The 16108-nt window shown below is 44.0% G+C and overlaps 1 protein-coding gene across 1 annotated transcript in view; it reads left to right on the top strand.

Annotated features, from left to right (window-relative positions):
* The first annotated feature begins 2937 nt into the window (after positions 1-2937).
* The window catches only part of LOC126523609 (uncharacterized), a 29940-nt gene continuing 16769 nt past the window's right edge, over positions 2938-16108 (top strand). Inside the window, exons 1-3 of the mRNA XM_050172204.3 lie at positions 2938-3281; positions 7931-8029; positions 11640-11787. Coding sequence (XP_050028161.1) covers positions 2947-3281; positions 7931-8029; positions 11640-11787 — 582 coding nt within the window. The 5' untranslated portion in view covers positions 2938-2946. The remainder of the gene's footprint in view (positions 3282-7930; positions 8030-11639; positions 11788-16108) is intronic.

Genomic DNA, 16108 nt, shown 5'->3' with positions numbered 1-16108 from the left:
AGTTGCGAATAATGCCCCGTTCACACGGGGCTATCTCGACTGACTGCTTTGCGCAAGCTGCGATCACGATCGAGCAATGAGATCCCAATCAAGCTCGATCGCTGTCGCAAGTGCCCCGTGTGACCGGGGTACAACTTCAGATGCTAGCCTCAGCTCATCATAAATAGCGGTTATGACTACTTACAGGAACTGTCATAGATAAATCCATTTGAATTGGTAGATTATTTGTCAATGTTTGTCCCCATTCTTCCATCTCCTGTGCAGAGTCGCAGATCGGAGCTTGCTGGCTCAGGCCTACCTCTGCCTTTCCTATTATAAGTTCTATTATAAGTTCTGTAAGACCTGCCTTGAAAAAAAAGACAAGTCCATTTGTAAAGAGAAATGGCTCCTGCTTTTACCTTGTTCCCATTTCGCTCGTCTTGAATTTACATCTCCCGTCTTCCCAATGCTTTCCCTATAATAAGTTCTGTCACTTGTGGCATATAGTCACTTGAGTCACTTGATGGCATTAAATGATTCTCTCTATAACAGGGCCAGCATCACACTTTAAGACATGACTTGTTGATTGAGAGGCAGTGCACAACTGTGTACCAGTTCGTGGAAGTATAGTTCTTGGATTTTAGAGGCTGATTGTAAGGCCTGTAGATAGTAAGAGTACCAGTGGTACATGAGGAGTATAGTTTCATTTATGTTAGTTTCCATTCTCACAGGATAACAATTGAATGTGCCAGGGTCAACAGTTTTTATTCACCCTACAGCGATAGCTTACTTGGATTGCCTGCATGCTAGGCTTCTCCCTCAGAGAGAGAGAGAGAGAGAGCAGCTGGACTGGCAGTAGTTACACTGCCTATAACCAACTGCACAGTTAACTACATGTGTCGTTAAACAGCCAAAAAGTGGTATCGTTCTATTTGGCTGTTGGTAATACTTGGCACACCTAGGAGTTTTGATTGCGCTGGCATGTTACATTGACATGGCAACATTGACTTATGGATGCATGAGTAGTTGTGGCAAAGGGCCTCATATGGGCTATGTCCTGAATGACGAGCTTTTAGTGATTGCGAAAGTTGTAGCATTTCCAGGATGTTGTGTCACTTGAAGAGAAGCCCTCATAACCTCCTGATTATTGTAACAGAGTGTAAGAGTGGGGTTGAAGATTAATATGCAGAAGACAAAGATAATGATGAACAACCAGGCAAGGGAACAATAGTTCAGGATAGCCAGTCAGCCTTAGAGTCTGTAGAGGAGTACGTTTACCTAGGTCAATTATTCACGTGGAACCATGATCACGAGAAGGAAGTTCATAGAAGAATAAAAATGGGTTGGATCGCATACGACAGACATTGTCAGCTCCTGACTGGAAGCTTACCATTATCATTGAAAAGGAAGGTATACAATCAGTGCATTTTACCGGTGCTGACATATGGGGCAGAGACCTGGAGACTGACAAAGAAGCTTCAGAACAAGTTGAGGGCTGTGCAAAGAGCGATGGAATGAAGAATGCTAGGCATAACTTTAAGAGACAGAAAGAGAGCGGTTTGGATCATAGAGCAAACGGGTATAGATTATATTCTAATTGACATTTAAAGAAAAAAATGGCGCTGGGCAGGTCATGTAATGTGCAGATTAGATAACCGTTGGACCATTAGGGTGGCAGAATGGGTACGAAGAGAAGGGGAGCACAGTAGAGGACGGCAGAAGACTAGATGGTGCGACGAAATTAGGAAATTTGCGGGTGCTGGTTGGAATCGGTTGGTGCAAGGCAGGGGTAATTGGAGATCGCAAGGAGAGGCCTTCGTCCCGCATTCAACATAAAATAGGCTGATGATTATTGTATGTCACCCCTCTTCCAGAAACTCTTCCTTGAGTTTGATCTTAATGTTATCACTTCGTGACTGCTTGCTAAAACATGGTCACAAATGCCTTTAAAGTTTGCCCAACAGTGAAAAGCTGATAATTTTATTCCCTGATAAAATAATACCCAAATACACATGGTAGGTCAGCAGTCTCACTTGCAACTGAAGTTGAGAAAAAAGAAATGATTTAGTGCTATCATAGTGAAATACATAGAAAGAGATACAAACTCTAATGATAAGATAGAGATGTTAGCCTGGATGACTGCACGGCATGCGACTCCAAGTGCTGGGTGATAAATATTTTATACACAGTGATTACAGGAACGAAGAAATAGCACATACAGTCACATACACAAACAATAAAGGTATTCACAAGGTTTTTCCACAATGGCAAAATAGGCGGCCTCTTCCTCAGCACTGGCAATATCAACGGTTGTCCTTGCGCAGCAAAGATATCCAGGCACGTTTGAGGAATTGATGACATCAATATTAAATTCTGGTTGGCCATATACGAGTGTGTAAGTAAAAACAACCGATGGGACGAAACGGTCATGCTGTTGAATGTTATATTTCACTTACAGGGAACAGTAGAGGTTTGGTTCGGGAATCATGAAGCTGAAATTGGAAGTTGAGATTCCTGCAAGCAAAATATGCGGGGTCTGTTTGGAAAGGCCATTGGTTGTATGGCCATAGCGAAAAAGGTGCTGGCGTCACGTGCTCAAACATCTGCGGAGCCCTACCTTCCTTATATACAAGATGTACTGGCCCTTTGTCGCAAAGCAGAAGACGACATGACAGAGTCAAAGTGGGACATGTCTTAAAAGGGATAGATGCTCATTTGCAAGGACTGCAACACGGTCAACTCCATCATACGGGAGTGCAAGCGTTTTGAGAACGCCAGAAGACGACGCATTGCCCATCACTTTGTGCGTCTGATGAGCGGTGGGTTTGGCTCCCACCTGTGGCAAGTTGTCGTTTTGTCCACTTAAATTTCCTTTGCCTAAAGTATCTACAGAATGCTAATCATATTAATAGAGTGATAGTGATGGTGAATGAGTGTCGTGCCCGCTTTTGCAGGTCTTGTGAAGCAATGGCGCACTCCAGCAATGTGCCCAGCACATCATCAGTCTCTGTGCCACAAGGCAGTGAAGACGACCTGGTCTTCGATCTTCCAGCCGACCTGCTTGACTTGTCCTTTGACTTGCCACCGGATGAAGCCAATCCGCCGGACTCCACAGCTCGCGATGAACCTGGACCATCCGGTGTTCAGCCGCCGGCGCCCAAGCAGCCGAAGCAACGCAAAAAGAAAGGCAAGCACCGACCTGTCATGCCAGTGCTGCGTTCGAGCCGTGGCCGGGACCTGAAGCTCACCGTCCGGTTCAAGAGTGAAGGGTTCAAGGATGATGACACGCCGTGGACAGTCACGTGAGTGGGAAGTCATGAGGCTTGGTCAGTTCAGTCCTATCCCAATTGTGAAGATGCCAGCGTTGGCACTGGAGTAGTGGCAACAGAACAGGCAACACATATATCGGTGGATGCATCGTGGCTTGCGTTTTTTTACTGCATCAGCCGTAATCGCATTTTTTTCATCACCCAGACCGAAATACCTCTGTTACCTCTGTTGCATCCCCTGATACCTCTGTATGTCTGTTATCATACCCAGAGCACATTTAAAAGAAATCATTGGTGGTGTGCTGGCATTGAATTCTGCTGTTCACTGCTGACTGCACACTGCTGTTCTGCACAAAACGCTGACAACTGAGGGCTCTTTGTGAGCACTTATGCACAGACTTAAACAAAAGTTAGTTCATTCTAAGGGCAGCGAAGCTGCTAACAATACTTCTGCATAATTTATGTTAACCTTTTAATATGATGTTCTTTAAGATATTGTTGGGAATGATCCTGCCTCAACGAACTGTGCAAATTGCACTTATTTTTGTGCATGCAAAATCAAGGGCATGCCCCCAGTCAACAAAGCATGCCCCAACCTCATTTCCTTTTGTGAACAAAGAACCTGTAAGGGTCTCGGAATGCCAGAAACTTAGTTCTTCTTCATTTGTTACATGTCACAAGTGTTTATTTATCTCCATGAAAATGTATTCCCCTCGTCAGACAATGCTTCGTTGATCCCTGTATTATTATTGTATTTTGCATCATACAGAGTGTGTTGCACTCATTGCATTGAAAGGCGGCACAACTCCCATTTTCACATTTTGTTGACGTGTAGCGCAGCTTGCCAGAGTATGGGTATTCAGAAATTTATGGGTTCAACGTCAATTGAGGCGTTTGCTTATTTTTCTTCAGTCTTGTGTTTATGTCTTTGGCATGATGAGCATTGATACGGACACAAAGTTTCACGTAAAGGAAAAACTCTCATCCTTCTGAGAGAAGCATGAAGCTACACAAGAAACCCACAGGGGTTTCCAGAACATTGGGGTTTCTTACAATCATGTAGAGGGAAAAGTCGTGACTCAGTGCTGTTTTATTCATGCGAATGCTGGGAAAAAAGGGGCTCTTAATTGGCGTCTTTCTTAGAGAGCCAGGGCACCTTAGACACATGTCTATCAAGTGGTGTTGCATCTGTCAAGATGGTTTAGCATTGAAATGGCACGTAAAGCAGTAGTTTTGTTATTACTATGTAAAAAATTGTAATTAAGACCTAAGTGTTTTGCTAAGGTTAGAAGTATACTTGAAATGTGAACAGTATGACTAGCAGGTCGCTAAATTTGTAAAATCAATGAGACATTCTGAGTTCATTTTGAACGAGGTTTGATATTATTTTCGCTTTCTCCATTTTCTAGTGATAATTTAAGCAAGCAAGAAATGTGTATTTTCTAGAGATCCAAGGCTTTTTATGAAGACCTAATTTCAAGGAAACCCTTTTTGCACACTCGTGACCACATTTTAGGCCAAGCCATATTCAAGACAAGTCCTAGCATTTCCATGTTTTCACTGTGCCTTTTAACTCATTCACGAAGAGGAGGTTATTTCAGGAGGAATACTGAATTTCATTTAGAAGTAATGGCAAACATAGAGTAACGCTTTTGTGACCACGGGAAAATTTGTAGTTTTTGGATGGTCTAGGAAATATTTCTTTTTCCTGCCAAAGAAAATGTTTGATGTTAAAGTGTATGATATAAAATTGTAGAGGAAGGAATTATCTTTCCAACAGTATCAATTTCAAAGAACATATTTATTAAAAATAGTATGAAAAGGATTATTAAAAAAATGTAACAAAACAAAAAACATTGATAAAAACATCAATGCTGCTTTGCAGAAAATGGGCATAAAAAAATCAATATATACATTTTCAGCAGAAGGGACATATGCAATAACCTTGCAAATATAAGCTCTAATAAAGGGAAAATCAGACATCGACCTGTTCGTAGCAAATACTACAAAGGAAACCCATACGGGTTTCTCGAAAGAAAAGCCTCACAGTTGAAGAAAAATTCGTCCTGGTCTGGGACTCAAACCTGGGACCACCGCCTTTCCGGGGCAGCCGCTCTACCATCTGAGCTAACTAGGCGGCTAGCAGATCGCAGGGCGAAGTCGAATTTGTCAACAATTCGAAGCAAAGGAAACAGTTTGACCTAATAGTTCTGTGGAAACCCGCAAGGTGGAGAGAAGAAACTCTTGCCTTTGCTTCAAGTTGTTGACAAATTCGACTTCGCCCTGCGATCTGCTAGCCACCTAGTTAGCTCAGATGGTAGAGCGACTGCCCCGGAAAGGCGGTGGTCCCGGGTTTGAGTTCCAGACCAGGGCGAATTTTTCTTCGACTGCGAGGCTTTTCTTTCGAGGAACCCGTATGGGTTTCCTTTGTAGTATTTGCTACAAACAGGTCGATGTGTGATTTTCCCTTTATTAGAGCTTATATTTGCAAGGTTATTGCATATGGCCCTTCTGCTGAAAATGTATACATCGATTTTTTTTTTAATGCTCACTTTATGGCTCCCGGCAAATGCGAGAAGGGAAGACAAGACGGTCTCGCACTAGACGGCATTGTCGTTCTGTGGGTGATCGTCTCTGATGTCTCACCCTGCTTGGTGTTTGTAGCGTCCAGCTTTAAAGTTGTGTGCAGAACAGCGCATTTATCCAAAACAGGGCCTGTGGCTCAGCTTTTGACATTGCACCTATCTGACTACTTGAGTGGAGGAGCCGATAATGCATTGTGGGAACCCTCGAAGTGACCCCGACCCATACGACTGTGCTACAATAACAATAATGTCGGCAGGGTTTTTGTAATGTGTGTCAACTCACGACTACTGTGCTGCGGCAAGTGTGCTGTTATCGTTGTTGCGGGACATTACATAAACATAGATAATAATTCTTTAGATTTGGAATACTGTTGCAAGAAACTTTCGAGGGTGAGTTTATGTGTGCATAGTTTCTTGTTAAGAAATAGTCATGAATGTAGTCTGCAGTTGCCTAAAATATAGAATCTGTGCCGCGTTTCATTACAATTACTTGGCTCTTTTATTCAATGGTTGTTAAAGTGTTGCTTTTGTCCCTCCGTTACCACCGACCAATATCAGCAAGTCTTTTTCATTTTTTACCAGTGCTCGAGATGCAAACGAGCTTAACTTGTTCTCGCTTTCTGTTGTCTACTTTTCTTTTCATTTTTACAAATTTAGTGAAGGTTCAATTTAGTTTCCTTACGTTGCCAATTAATCTTATATTTGCCTATTTGTGTGTCATGAGTGCTGCATTAAACAAAGACACATGCATTTTATCCAATTTTGTGTACCTGAAAAGGAGGTATGAAACCATAATATGTATCGTTCTTGTGCTTTCTGCATTTCTTGATGAAACAAGGTGAGTGCTGTTTTGTGTTGCAGTTGGACTTGATTGTTTTTGTGTTGGCACATTTTATCATGAAACGTCAGCAATTGCTAAGACAGACTATGCACATACAATGTGCAAAAGAAAACCACGTAGCGTGTACAATAAAAAAGAATGCTATGGAACGACAGGCGAGCCAGCTAGTGGCACCAGCATGGAAAAAAAAAGAAATATGCAAAAAGCAGGCAGTTCGATTGGAGCAGCCCCATGTCGTCTGGTGAATGCGCTGTGAACCGGCAACCAGCATTTCAGGATCTGTGTCATCCAGAGGAGGATACTCGGTGTTCCTGTCTATCTTATTACTCTGGGCACTAGAGTAAGGAAACAGGAACAGCCTGAGCCCATTTTTTCAAACATTCAATCATTTAAAAAAAAGAGAAAAAAGCTTAAGGCACATTTTTGGACAGATGCGTGCTTTTATGATTTGGGTGAGGTTGAGCAACTCAATTGGCCATAACCCGCACTTAGAAGTAGTAGATTATCAATTTATTAGCGTTGCGCACACATTACAAAGCTATTCATTGAAACGCATAGCCTTGGAGGCTTTCCTAGAAGCATCCGTTCTCTGAGAACTGCTGTGAAACTGGGCAGCCTTGAAAGGCAGTAAAGAGAGAGAGAGGGAGAGAGGGAAAAAAATGCATTCAAAACATGCACATGCTTCTTGCTCAGTATTCACTAATGCACACAGGCTGCTTCTGATCATTCTACACGCACTATTGAGGAGGTAGCAGCAGGCAACCAGGCTACGTAATGTGTTTGTTGATGAAAATGGCCTATAGAGGGGCATATACATCCCACATTTTCCTATACAAAGTGCTTGCCAGCTTTTAAATTTAACTTTTTGTTAATAATACTATCTCACAAACATGTGAGGACTGTGTAGTCGTAAGGAGTACTGCAAGCGCAGAGCTCAGGCTAGTTCTAGAGAAGGCCGAGAGATGGTGCCACAAGTCGCAGGGACACTGGAGAGCTGGCATGCCATCGGAGGGATAGCGGCGAATAAACAAGTGTTGACAGGACGCACTGTGTGCGCGGTTCCTTTCTAATGTGCAGTGTGCCCGTAATGATTAAGACACGAAGTGATCTTTCCTCCTGCTGTGCCAATCAAAGAATTAAAGCCTGCCTTATTTTTAAAAATTATCTTTCGTCAGTGCTTACAGTCCTTGAATGCATTCTGTACTCGTCCTACTGCTCAAGATCTGCAGGCTGATGTCGCCCAACTTACTCTGCAGGGAACGGAAGTGCCTGCTGGCTGCGCTGAAGGAGCACGGAAGCAGTGACGTCAGCAAACTGGCCAAGGCGGTCCGCACGCGAAGCGTTGCTGCAGTCAAGTGAGTCAGTCACGGGTCTCGCAAAAAAAAAGAAACTCTGTTGTGCATTCATTCTGCACCATGCCGCTCTTGTGGCACGGTGTCCTACAGCGATTCGATTTGGTAAGCAGGGAGGAGCTCGTGGCGTTACAGAAATTTCAAATTCCCGGAGTAATTGCTCGTTTGTCAGGGAAACATGTCCGGGAAAGTGACTGCGTGAAATAGGTTGTTCGCATTTCTTCAGAATCCTATTCCAGAAAAGAAGAAATAGAGAAAAAAATCGTACTAGCATTAAATTTCTCATACAAAAACAAGGTGCCTTGTAGGAAAGGATGAGTTAGTGGTGAATTTCAGTGGCAGGTTCTGAGGGATCGGCAAACTCTGCAAGCAAGCAGTTGGTTCTAGAATAGAACAAAGGCTCCAAGTCTACGATTGGAACAACAAGCGTCGTTGGCAAACAAGTGGGCTTGAAAGTGTTCCCAGCATCACCTGTGTCCTGCCGTTCACTGCCAGCGTGATCCCCTTGTTTCGTGGCGTTGTGAAGCATTATCGGGATGGCTGCCAACAAACTGCACTTTCTGCATAAAATGGCATGATTTTTCGGCCAGAGAGAAGTAGTAGGAGTGCTATGGACTGGTGGACCAGTAGAATACATTGAAGTTGCATGACATTATTGCAGAGGCAGGCCAGTTTGTTGCACACTCCAGGGTAGTGCACCGTAATGCTGCTGAGAAGTAGCGGCGCCTGCCTATCGAAGCTTGGCCGACATTACTTATTGGGTAGCGTGGCGTTGTCGGCGGGCTGCAGGCATCCGGTAGACCATGGCGACCAAGCAAGGGCGAGACGATTTGCACGGTTGCACGAAACTTGCACGGTTTATTCAAACGTAGTTGAAAGAGAATAAGAAAAGCATGAAGTATATAAAGGTACATTTCGGAGCCCCTTAAATAGGCTCTCTACAAGTGTGGGCGGGATCTTGCTTCCGTCGATGTCACGTGACAGGCATAGAGAGGAGGCCCCTCCTCCTCTGGCCTTACCGAGCAAGGAAAGGAAAAGTCGTCCCGCCTCCTGGAATCGTCGACGCCTGGCCGCCTCTGAGTATACCGAGCAAGGAAAGGAAAAGTCGTCCCGCTTCCCGGAATTGCAGACGCCTATCCGCCTCTTCTGTGCTTTGCGGGTTCGTGGAAGTTCTCTTCTAGGTCCCAAGTCGAGGAAAGGGCCTCTCTAAATTCGCACAACACACACACAAACACACGAACAAAAGAGGCTGTACACTGCGGGGCTTCCGGCAGACAGGCACACTCGAAACGGTCATGGTGAATTAGAAAGTCACGTTTCATTTCGACGAAGCCTGGTAGAAGGTCGGGTGAGAGAAAGTCCTTTGTGCGCAAGGTGCGTGACGTTAACCATCGCAGGAGAAGTCAAGCCTCATTTCGACGAATCCTGGGAGAAGGCCCTTTGTGCGCAAGGTGCCTGACGTTGACCCTCGCAGGAGAAGTCAATCCTCTTTTCGACGAATCCTGGGAGAAGGTCGGGCGAAATTCCTGTCGCCACGTGGTGTCAGTCCCAAACCTAACATTGGTTAGCTTTGTTAGTTTGAAATGCAGGTTTGTTTACGTGCAATTACATAAAGGTGCAACGTGAACTTGCTCTGTAGTCTGTTTCTAACGGTGGAGTAGTCCAAGTGTACAATTTGAATCGTGAATTGAGCTGCTGTTGAGAATGCAGTTGAGCCTGGAAATGAAACGAGGCGTTGTAGTTGTTTCGAAAGTGTTCGCGTTTAAGTTTCTGAACACTGTACAGAAACATGGCGGCAATTTGCACATTGTGTCGACAACATTTACACACCAATACAGGCAGTCGTTCCTTGCACATAGCGAGCGTGCGCAATTGAACGCCTGTGGCGTCCGTCCGCCGTCTGCTCCAATAGCACCCACTACTTGCTCCAGTGCCGCGGTGAGTCCACTGCGGGCACTATTGAAGCTCTCCCATAGCATTATGCAGAAGTTTCGTGACCAGATAGGAAGTATTGAAGGACCCTGGTGTATTACAGTTGAACCCACTTCTAAGAATATTGAAGTGCCAAGGAAACCCCATTGTTATAACTGACAAGTGTTATAGCTTATAGCTGGGTTGCACAAAAAAGGCAGAGGGGACCGACGTCGAAACATTTCCATTTGACAGAAAGAAGTACATTCGAACCCATAGCATTGCCGGTTTTAACAGTCCTCGAATGTAACAGTGAGCAGCTGCGGTAAGCTGAACTTTTGAGTGTGTTCTATGGTAAAATAAACTGCTCACTATGATGTTCCCGTGCCACATTATTGGCTGTAACAAATAAATCTGTCTACTGTGTGTTGTCTGTCTCAAAAAGAAAAGGGGCACGAGGTCCTGCAAAACGAAAATAAGTACGAGCCACTATACCCACCCATGTGCTCAGCCAGCTCTCTTCCGGTCTCCCTTCCACCCCTCTGAGTCGACTTCACTGGCATCAGAGGGGTGGAAGGGAGAGAGGCGTGTGAGGCTGGCCATGCAGGCGCGTATGGCAGTTCGTGTTTTTTATGCGTTAGCATTAGGAATGTCAAAGTGGGAAAATCTGTATGTTTGGGAAGCCGGTCACGTGGTAGAGGTAGCCAGGTAGTTCATCATATAGTAGATGTGTGTGTGTGTGTATATATATAAGTATTCTTTTCAGGGATTTTGTGTTTCTTTTTTCTTTTTTGACGGACACACCGAATAACCAGATTTGATTGTTATAAGAGAATTGTACTAAGCCGTCTATTTTAACGTAGAACACAAACAAAAGTTTGCGGCTGCTCATTGTTATATCCAATGTAGTATTGTTCAGACCGGTATTGTTATAAGTGGGTTTGACTCTAGACACAAATGCATCTGTAACAAACTGAACATCTATGATTTCTCCAAGGCCACCTGATGAGCTGGGAGATAAAAATAACCCATACGAAGGAGGCACGTCATCACGAGTACTAGTCAATTGGCTCAGCCAATTTTGACAGCAGTCTAGTCTGCTCCTCTGAGTGACCTCCAATCGGCAACTGCTCTGTATCTGTCATAGGACATGCAGCCAGGAAAAAAAAAGAGTGCTCCAAATCTGTCATTGGAATTCACCACTAGCAAAGCGCTCTGAAAAGGGTAGCATGACCTACATTTTTCCCGAGTACTGTAGTCCAGTAATTTGGTGCTTGGATTACCAACCTTTCCTGCTCTTTCCCTGAGTCATAACCCAGACCCCTATCTGAGGCAGATTTATTTATTTATTTATTTATGAGGTGTCTACCGTAGACCAAAAATAAAAAGAATTTCGTTGTTAGGGTAACACAGAAGCAATGAAACATGTATTGGAGCGCTGTGAAATAACTTTGACCTCTCTCTGGGGTTTCTTTTATCATGCAACAATATTTAAGTGTGCAAGTGTTTTTTGATTCAACCCCTTGTAGGACGCAGCCATCGTGGCTAGGTGTCCAACAACACATCCTCTGGCAAAATGGACTGGCTGATAGCTTGGGTGTTACGGTAGTGTGTATATTTCTGAGCGGACCATTTGTTTTCTGCTTCTGTGAATGTTGCAATTTGAGTGGATGGTGGTAAACTTCTTGTGATCCTCACACAGCCACTTCTTGTTGGAGCGCCGCCGCTTGAAGGATCGCGTGGTGATCCAGGGCCCGGCCGGCAACCGTGCGGCGTACTCGGGCCGTGTCCTGCGGAGGGCCCTGAACGTGATACGGCGTCGTTACGACCGCACAAAATTGCTCCCACAGGTGAGACGATGAGCTGAGCAGTTCCTTTTATTGTTATTTGGAAGATTTGCTGCAAGGCATATGGAGTAAAGAAGAATAAACAAAGCACACAAATCAAACGCAGTGTTTGGAATGTAAATCTGGAAGCTTGCTCGAGTTGGCGAGGTAGCTGTGGTAGCGTATGACATGAGTACACTCTCGCCGTCTGTAGCTGTTTGCCTCATGAGGATGAAGGGGATGTGTGATGCCAACCTTTTGTGTCATAGTGGCACATTCATTTGGGGGTGATTGACCAAGAATGGGTATGTGCTAGCCTAGTAGACAACTTGCCAAGTGGCCGAAGACTACTTGGCAAGGCAGCAGCCAGCACCTGCACGTGGACCCAAGTTGCCTGTACATATCCACAATTATACTTGGCAAAGAAACAAATGCCAAACACCGTGGATGAGGCAAGGAAAGCTCCGCTTAAGAAGAAAAGGGGGTGGATCACACCAAATAAAAACACGCAGCTCAGTGTGGTGCAGGTACCGTGACTATGAGTTGGCGCATCTGATGTCCATCAATGATGATTGAAACATTAGGCCTGAGTTAGGCCTCCCGAGCATCTTGTGTGCCTAGTAGTATTTCAAGTTTCAAGCCAAGGCAGGTGATGAGTGTTCACCGAAGACACGGAAGCCGGGCCCCAGTGACACTTTCCAGGTCCAGGTGACTAGCAGGTGTCGGGGCCAACCTAGCCTACAGCATCCCAAGTTTGTCTCCAGGCTGTGCAGTTGTGCGTGTCTTTGATGCAGTGTCATAGCAAGCCGGATTGGGCACGAATATCACAAGCACGGATTGCGGTCTACGGTGCATTGCTTTGGGCAGGATTGTGGGCTTTTCCTGCATAATGTAGGGGCCAGCTGGCATGCCGTGCAATACAGTCAAATCTCATGATAACGAAATAGTGGATATAACGAAATAAGTGGAATTCCCTCCTAAATCCCCATGAGATTCATAGTGCTGTACATGCAATAACGGACATAACAAAGTAATTCTGGCTGTCTTTTTGACTTTGTTATAGCGAGGTTTTACTGCAGTGTTCAGGTGCCAACACCTTTTAACGCGATGCTTTCTTTGCAAACCCTCCAGGACTTTAATGACTATGGCTGCTGTTGGAATGTTGCTGCTGCTGCCTCGCTGAATAGCTCATACGCAGGACAGTGCTCGCATAACAAATTGGCTTCTATGTAGCCATCTGTACTACCCCTACAGATGTGCCGGTGCCCAGCTCGGTCACCTGTGTAACTACGCAGCGAAACAACAATGGTACCTGAACATCCTCAGTTGCAACAAATATGCACCTTCAGGCTCATAATTTCTTTATTAAAGTAAAACTTACTGTGCCTGTCTTAGTGGGATTTAACATGTCTGCTCGGTCTGCTTCTTCCCGGGTAAAGTGGATCGGTCCTTGGCATAGTGGTAATCTGGGTGGGTCACGAAGCAATCTGTGGTTGCATGCATCATGTGGTTTGTGTTGTAGGGGTCTCTACATTTTCCCATCTCGCTGGGCAGGCACGTAATCGCAGTGCAGAAGACAGTTTCACGGCATTTAATTAACCTGTTCACGGAAGCTTCACGGCGCTTGGATTCCAACAGGTACATTGGATTGGCATGATTTCTACTGCTATGTAATAATGAGGAGTGTCCCATCTGTATTGTATAGTTTTGTGTAGCTGGTGTTCAAGGCAGTTCAATTTGTTAGTGCAGTTGTACATGTACCGTATTTACTTGCATAATGATCGCACTCACGTAATGATCGCACCCCTGAATTTTGTCGTCAAAATTCTTTTTTTTTCCTTTCCCGTGTAATGAACGCACCCCGAACTTGCCGCAGCGATATGTCGTGCACCTAGTCTAGCTAAAGATGATCGTGCTTACCATCTGTCGAATGCTACGTGAACGACTCTTCAAGACATACCAAGCAGTCTGCATGCACCCAAAATTCTTAAGCAGACGCTCCATTTTATTCCTTTCATCACTTTCCACACTTCCACGGAAAAAAAAAAGCTACAAACAAACTTGCCTTGGTTTTATTATTTGTGCGCTTTATAAAGGTTGTGGTCAACAACAACAACAAAAAAGGTGCCTTTCGATTCTTCTCATCTGCACTCGTGGGCACGCAACAAATCGCGAGCAGCAACGATAGCAGCCACGTTTACACTGATACGTTAGAAGTGTACCCTATTCATACACCGACACTTGTAACACAGCTAAGGTATACGCCTACACTTAGCGGAAACGTACCGTATTAGGATAGTAGTGAAGACAAATGCTGCAGTTTCTGCCGCATACCTGCCATGTGTTTCTATGTCACTGGCAGCTAAGCACGCCCATCTCTGTTTCTGTCCCCTCAAAGTGGACATGGCTACGTTATTGCCACAGACTTGCCAATATTAACAATATTATTCACTACTGATACGAAAGAAACTGTTTCGATGCGCGTAATGTACTTGCGAAAAGAAAAAAAAAATTGCGTTCGGCTTGCTCCGCCGGCCACCATTTTTGTTTTGGTGGCCCACACTGTTACAGCGGCAGCTGGTTCTTTGTTGACCTGTTGCCATCCCGTAGAATATACGGGATGAAAAAAAAGAATGTTTTCTTTCCGCGGGAAATTTAACCTGAGTAATGATTGAACCCCTTAATTTGTGGCAATATTTTTGACAAAAAGTGCAATCATTATGTGAGTAGATATGGTAATATATCAGTATAATAACATTTGTCTGTACACTGTATGCAGCTCTAACAAGCGCTGAAAATCTTTTAATTTTCTATGGTAGGGGCACCAAACATGCCATTTATTTTTGCCAAGTAGTAATATCCAAATAATTGGTCTTGCCAATTATTTGAACATTTGTCAAGTGAATGCATAGCAGATAAATTTTCAGCATGAATGTATTCCTGCTGCTTTAACAAATGTCAGATTATTTTTTTAAGCAAATGTTTGCACTGTCAGCTGGACAGTGCAATATATTTCACTTATTTGTTTCAATAAGGACCCTAGTAGGCATTACATAGGGAGGGTTCATCTCAATGCATGCATGCGGCTTCGAAACAATAAAACCTGAATACAGGAATACAAACAAAGAACATGGTTTCAATAAAAAAGAAAACAGACAGCATGTGATTAAAACCGTGGTGCCCAGAATAAAATATAGTTTAGTGCAGGGAAGAAAAAGATTATTCAGACAAATACAAAGATGACAGGTACAGATCATTTTGTTAATTGGGCATTGAAGCATTGCAATAGCATATGCATAAATAAGAACACTTCAAAGATTTCGTGTACAAAAAGTGTAAATAAAATAGTAAAGTATATAGAGATAAGTTAACAATGTTTCTCACTTCTCAAGTAACCTAGTAGCACACAATGATGTGATGACGTATCTGTTAGCTCAGTGATGTTGGACGTAAACGAGTACGATACGGTTATGCACAATGCCAAAGGCAAATTCTGGTATTGCTTTGGCCTGGTGAAAATGGGGCAACTTTGTGCATGTGATCAAGACCAGTTGAAGCATGCGGTGCTGGAAGAGAATGTGTGATTGGGCAAACACTGTTTTGTTGTGGGTAAAGTGAGCGAAAGGAGGATAATCGGGTATCTCACCTACACGTGACATGTGCAGGAAGGTGAAGGGGTGTGTTTAGTGATGAGACGTTTACAAAACGCGAATGGGATGACGTGACAAATTGCGTGGCTTGGTTCTGCACCTTTTCAAACAGGTTAGTAAGACCTGTCAGGCGAGGATGCCGTATATTAGAAGCATATTCTAGAGAAGGCCGAACCGATGAATTCAAAGCGTGTAGTCTTGTATATTTATTGGCAAGACGTAAGCGCCTTTCAAGGAGACCGCGCTTCTTGAAAGCCTTATTTACGATGTGTTCGATATGAGCAGCCCAGCTTAAATCTGAAGTAAGTAGAATGTCCATGTACTTAAATGATGTGATGTTTTCTATTATGTAGCCATTGCTTTTACAAGTGTTTGAACATGTAGATGGAATGGTAGTAAATTTTAGATGTTTGGTCTTTTTCTGCATTACAATTTCGATTTGCGAATTGCTGCACCATTTATTTAACCTTGATAGTTTAAATTGTGATGCCACAGTGATTCTGTGGCATCACAATTTAAGCTATCTTAAGCTTTAAGATTCTGTGACCCAGTCGATGCCACAGTGATTCTGTGGCATCGACTGGGTCAAGCTGTTCCTTTATAAGTAACTCCCGCAGTCGTCAACGAAAAGACAGATTGAAGGATGTATATCAGGTGCATTGTCATTAAGGGGAAGCTTTAGCTCAGCAGCTCCT

The sequence above is a fragment of the Dermacentor andersoni genome, chromosome 6 (assembly GCF_023375885.2).
Source record: "Dermacentor andersoni chromosome 6, qqDerAnde1_hic_scaffold, whole genome shotgun sequence".
In the NCBI taxonomy this organism is placed as follows: Eukaryota; Metazoa; Arthropoda; class Arachnida; order Ixodida; family Ixodidae; genus Dermacentor; species Dermacentor andersoni.
The sequence above is the reverse complement of the archived record's forward strand: the minus strand, read 5'-3'. Positions and strand labels throughout refer to the sequence as shown.